The 6,260-nt window shown below is 42.8% G+C and overlaps 1 protein-coding gene across 1 annotated transcript; it reads left to right on the forward strand.

Annotated features, from left to right (window-relative positions):
- Positions 1 to 211: 211 nt before the first annotated feature.
- On the forward strand, positions 212 to 2,378 carry ripply1 (ripply transcriptional repressor 1; the record flags this gene model as incomplete). Its single annotated transcript, XM_080529137.1, has 4 exons — positions 212 to 312; positions 715 to 793; positions 1,545 to 1,609; positions 2,177 to 2,378. 4 exons carry the CDS (start codon positions 212 to 214, stop codon positions 2,376 to 2,378), a joined length of 447 nt encoding a protein of 148 aa, XP_080385263.1.
- Positions 2,379 to 6,260: the final 3,882 nt, after the last annotated feature.

A 6,260-nucleotide genomic window follows, 5' to 3' on the forward strand; every position in this document is an offset into this window, starting at 1 on the left:
CACCCCCTCTGGTGCTTGAGCTCCTTATAAACCCCGGGCATTGTGGTCGACCGGACACTCTCGCTATATACGCCTCGGGCTCCACAACGGGAAGCAGCACATCACAAAAGCAAAAGGAGAGAGACTATAGTATCTACGCGTTCACCGCAAAGGGAATAGATCTTCATTTGTGATTCTTCCAGGCTATTCAACGGGATTATTAGAAACAGAAATGAGTTCCGCATGCCTGATCGTCAAACAGTCGCCCTTCGTGGTGGCTCCGCCGAGATCGCGCCTGATAACCACGGACACTCGTCCGCAAACAAACGACAGGTAAGATTATGCGCTGGAAAACCTAGGATGGTCATAGGATAGGCTATAACCATATCAATGCATGTATTATGAATGCATTTTATTTAAACGGAACAACGGTTTAACCCTTGAGATTAAAACAATAATCTGTTTAGATCACGAATTGTTTTCAAATAAAGGTGTGATTCGAAGCTGTGCTTTGCTCCTTGGGCTTCAACTGCAAATAATAGCCAATAGCCTTTAAAACAATTAAAAAGGAATGTCTGCTTCATTTGAATAGGATTTGAGTGTTGGCCATGTAGGCAATATCTGGAGGGTGTCCATGGTTATTTAACGTAACCTACTATCTTCCCCATATAGAAATATAAGATTCTGAGATCTGTTTGATTGACACTAACCACCATGCTCGTGCCTTCTCTGCAGTTCTGCTTCACTATGGAGACCGTGGCTCCTGACCAACAAGGATGCGCAGCAAGGATGCCACAGAGCCAGGCAGTCATGTGTAAGTTGTCTTTACTTTAACAGACATTTGCCCTTTCGGTTTTAGCACTTTTTAAAATAAGTATATCGTTTTTATAGTGGGCCTATGTGTCTATTCTCAACACAGGGACACCTTTACCTCAGTTCAACCTGTTTATAACAAGCGACAAATAAATTAAGGGGTTGAAAACATATATAGATAGATACACCTATATTTAGTAGGCTACAAAAAGTCCGATTTGGATGGAGAAAGGCAGAGGCAGGGAGTGTCTATTAGGAGACAGACATGCCATGTGGAGGGCATTAAGAGCAGTATGATGGAGCAGAAGGTGTGAGTGTCAAGCTGTTTCCCTGTCACATAGCCAACATAGGCTAAAGAGGTGAGGCAAACTGTTGCACTCTGACACATGGCCATATGGCCCTACTGGCCCAGCCTGTCAGCTTGTGAAGAAGCACAACACCTCTAAGCTGACACTCAGGGAGGAGAACAGCACACTCCAGGTCCTAAGCTCTTTCCTACTGTTTGCTGGAAAGACGCTAAACTGGACACCTCAGGGTTATGGGAGAAAGGCTGAGAGAAATTCCCACAGTCTTGGTCTACACAGTCTCACACACCTCTCATGATGTCACTGCTTGCACACCCAGCTCTCTAGGTGCCAGTGGCTGACGTGTGGTTTCCACTGGTTTTGCTTATACAGGAAGGAAATTGAGTGTTTGTGGATTGTTTTGTGGCAGTGTGGGCTAATGCCTGTTCTCTCTCTCTCTGTTTACAGCCTTACTCCAGACCTGCACCTCCAGCTCCAGGCTCCAAATCACAGACCTTCCAACACCCTGTCAGGTCAGTAACATGTTCCTGGTTCGCTACACACTCCTCCTGATATACACAACAAGACTCTAATATGGCTGTTTAGGACTGAATGCTAACTTGGGAGTCCCTTAGGGGGTTGCTCAAGGACAACTAATATTGTGTAATGTGTTATTAAGTAGAGTCTTGTGCGTCAGAAGCTATGTTTTGAGAACATAAGATAGGTGGGGAATGTAGACAATGATGGCCTTGGGGTGAGATACAAGTGTCATGGGACTAAGTTCTGCAAATTAGTTATCTGTCCTTTCCACGCACATGTTTTAGAAGGTTTTTTTCAGTATATACTGTAGCTAATTAATGTTGACGTTTTTCGTCAGAGTCTTTTGGGAGCTGTGGCTTTCTGTTAATTATTGCCATTGTATTTGATTCTTACTTGAACAATTCATTAAATAAGAGTATCGCATGAACGATAATAAATGATTCATTTGATTTATCCCAATGAATGTAACACTGGTGTCTGTCTCACGTTCTTTATTTTGAGTGGAAAAAAAGTGGACAAAAGTATCCGTTTTTTAACCTTCATTATCCTTTCTCCTACAGACTCTTCTGGCCCAAGTCCAAGTCCTTTGACTACCTGTACAGTGATGGAGAGGCCCTGCTGAACAACTTCCCTGTTCAGGCCACGATCAGCTTCTATGACGAGTCAGACAGCGAGGATGAGGAGGATGACTGGGAGGAAGAGGGCGACAGTGAGGAGGAGGAGTGTCTCAAGCCTCAGACCCATTTTACCACCTACAACTGAACCCTGAGAGCTGACTGAGTCCTGGTCGCCGCTCCTGACTGAGTCCTGGTCGCCGCTCCTGACTGAGTCCTGGTCGCCGCTCCTGACTGCTGCCTTCTGATCAGATCAGAAGAGCCCCTGCAATGACACATGGAATATCCAGGTGTTAGCAGGCAGTATGCCCTGCAGGAACAGAGAACATCCGTGAACAAACATTCATGTCACCAATACATCAAACAGCATGCAGAGCACAGAGACGTGATTGAGAAGTGAACAGTGTCCTGTTCGAGATCGGTCTTTTACCTCCAAAACAGACATGAAAGCGAAGTTTGTTTCAACTGGTATAATGTCATGCTTCTAACTTGGTGCATAGGCAATGTCAAGCTAAGAGTTCAATCCTTTCCTTTGGCAAAAATAGAAAGCTCTATATCAATATGCAACCTTGCTCAAATACCATCAGATCGTTCTCCCTAGTGGTGTTGTAATGCCCGCTGGGAATTGTGTAACTGCATACAGAACATAGAATCCCACATTGGGATGCTTATTGTGTTTACAAACAATCTCAGGGTCTGAAACCTTGTTTATGTATATAAAATGATCTACTTATTTACGTTTTAACTTATGATGTAAAATTGTATATAAATACATTATATATTTATATTTCCTATTTTTATACTTTCAGTATATTGTCAAAACACTGTCTAAACTCAATATGTCTAAAATAAACTATTTTAAGAAAACAGAGTTTTTTCAATCTTCTTTTCCCTCATGATAAGATGATCAAAGGGATGATCAAACATTATCAGTGGACGGCTTTGTTGTTGTGTAGAGATTCCACTCTGTTTTCACCCTCCTATCTCTCCCTCATCCTTTGATGTCTATCTGCTTGCTCTCACTGGCTGGGGGAGAGGCCTGTTCTCTATCTCCCTGTTTCAGGCCATGGCAATTTGATGGAGCGCAGTGAAACTCCCCAGAGCAGGGGTCACAGACCAGAGATTGGGCTCTCAGGGGTCAGAGTTCACCGGACGCCCCTGCTGTTGTCAGTTTTACCACTTGAGGCCTGACCCCAAGTGCCTCCCACCCCCTCATGCTCACAATCACACACATGGGCACAGGCATGCTCACACACACACACACACACACACACACACACACACACACACACACACACACACGTACACACAAGCAGCTATCTCTCTCTGGATTTAAAATGTTCTACACATTTTTAAAGGTCCAATTTGGGATTGGTACATCCTTGTTTACAAAGTTTACTTTTAAATAAATGAGTAATTCATGAGCCATTGATTAATCTTCTTTTTTTTTCTTTTTAACAAGGCCATTGATTCTTGAAGAATATAACTTATAAATGCCTCATGAACTGTCTAGCAGAACCCAAAATATAAGCTAGTTACTCCATTGTTGGCAAACACTGTATAGCAGGGTTAAAAAGAATGTATGATGACAATGCTATAAATAAAGTGTTGTAATACTAGTGTATGTATGACAACAACGTCGCCTATCATAAATTAAGATCCCACTCCTTGTTGACCTAAATAAATAAAAAAAAACTGCGTGGAAACTGAACTTTTGAATGCTGGGATATGGAGGCTACTGGTGTAAGGTGTGGCTTAGAGAAGAATCCGTTGCTTTCATGAAGGTGTAAGCTGCATTAAATTCTCTGGACAAGAGTGACAAGATGGATTTACTGCATACTTTGATTCGGAAAATCATATCGACGTCTCCTCTTATATTCCCACGGTGATTTCATTATACTAATTTGATGAAGCCGGCCGGGTACGTGTTTATCCATGAACTCCAACACCCGACAGCCCCTGTTTTCAAAGAGGCGTGAGCTCAGCGCTCGTCGAAATCCTGTGAGTACTTTCATTGGGTACGTTTGGGGATTCCACCTCTCCTATTGGTTTAGCCACAGTTCATTATTCTATTACTGACTCATGTGGGTACTCCCTTGTTGGAAACAAGGATGGAATGGAAAACCCTCTTCTGTAACAGTAGCGTGGAAGGTAGGGTTTATTTTTGTGTTTATACCTAAACAAGTTAGAGACGGGCACGTGTGTGGACTGTATTTAATTGCCATACAAATAAAATATTCTTCCATGGCCTAAGATAAATCATATATAGGAGGCAGGCCTAATAGCACTGAGAATAATGAGATACACTGGCAGCAATGGTCTGCCTTTTCAGAAAAATGACTGTAACTCAACACGAGTCTATGAATATTTCATTTGCTGTTATGGCAGCAAGTGCCGTATCATACGAGGCTGTAAGACCTTGAAATCAGCCAACGTTTATGTTGTTTGCAAAAAAAATAAAAATTAAAGATTGTTTTAGAACTACTGAATCAGTAGGCTACTATGAATACTCTTTATGTTAGAATTTTGCCAACAAGTGTAGTCTAAAATAGGGCTTGAAAATAATTTTCCTCTCTCTTTCTTACTGACCCTGTATGAGCTGGCAGCCTATTTGTAATTGGGGTTATGGTTAATAACGGATCGCATGCATTTGTCTTGTTCTGTCTGCAGGAGGCTGGAGAGTAACTTGATGAATAGGGGTCATTTACCGCTCGCGCTGCTCTGTGTCAGATAGCTGCCGACTGCCGCGAGCCCTATATATCTCCGTATTCCGTGACAGAAACATTTTCATATTCCCTTCAATAACACGCGTTTTTGTGTGTGTAATTACTCAATTTTGTCATGGTGGATGGGGAATGTTTATGGTGCCTCTCGAGCGACTCCTCTTTCCCCATCCCCGTTGTTGCCATAGGAACCACCCCCTGTTCCCCCGTCCCTCGTCCCCACCCCCGACAGTACATTTATGGGTGGAATATATTTACCAAGGTACTAGCCTATGTCGGTACTGTCGCCATTTATAAAAGCATACATCAAATATTTGATAGCGTATGCCATGCATTATTGAACCCCTGGCTCTTTGAAATATAGGCTTTGTCAGACCTGTTTTATGAGCAGTGCTGCCTCCTTTTGCATGAATCCCAGTCCCAGATCATGGATCTGTGGTGGATGGAGGGCATTCCTAAAACTGTTGCTTTATCCAAATATACTAGCACACTGTGTAATTACACCAAATATCACACAAATGCACCATCACACCTTTATTTTGCAGATTGATAAACATTGCACATTGACTTTTGCTATCTATTTAACAGTTAATGTGAAAAGGAATACTGGATGTTTGCACAGAAAAAATATTTTATTCCTTTAAAGGCTACCATGTCTCATCTCATTGTGGGGTTTAATGTGATCTTTGCTTTTCTCCCAGGTCAGTGTGTCTCAGTTTGAGTAGCAGGGTGGTAGCATGGCTGGAGGTAAGGACCAGGACATGCAGGATACTGTAATTACTGTAGAACAGCCCTGTTTATACTTTTCTGTATGGCATGCTCCCATGGATCTACAGTATTGGTAACCCTCTTGGAAATGAGACTCTGTGATTCTTCTTACGAAGTTTTACTCCACACAAAATAGATAACAAGCGTTGTTGAAAATCAATGACACACTCGCTAGTCAACTAACACAGCTTGTTTTGTGAGCCTGCTAACAATATAAAGTAGTGTTATACATGCGTATTAGACATGCGTTTGTGATTATACAGGAGGGAAATGGGGAAGAGCCGGCTGATATACTGTGTGCGTCATAAAGCCTCCAGGATCTCCTTTAGTCGACCGATACAAACACACACAGACACACAGTCCCATGAAGGGAACTGTGCCACAACACTGACAGTTCTGGAACGGCAGCATCTGCCTGTCACTTCCTGTGACATCACCATCTCCTACGGCAATGACTGACCGCTCCTGTCCCATCTCTTTACAGCGTTCCTAGATGGGAAGGATGCTCATTCTCTCCTCAAACGCTTCCCTAGAGCCAA

The sequence above is a fragment of the Nansenia antarctica genome (genome assembly GCF_963989245.1).
Source record: "Nansenia antarctica genome assembly, chromosome: 4".
Lineage (NCBI taxonomy): Eukaryota > Metazoa > Chordata > Actinopteri > Argentiniformes > Microstomatidae > Nansenia > Nansenia antarctica.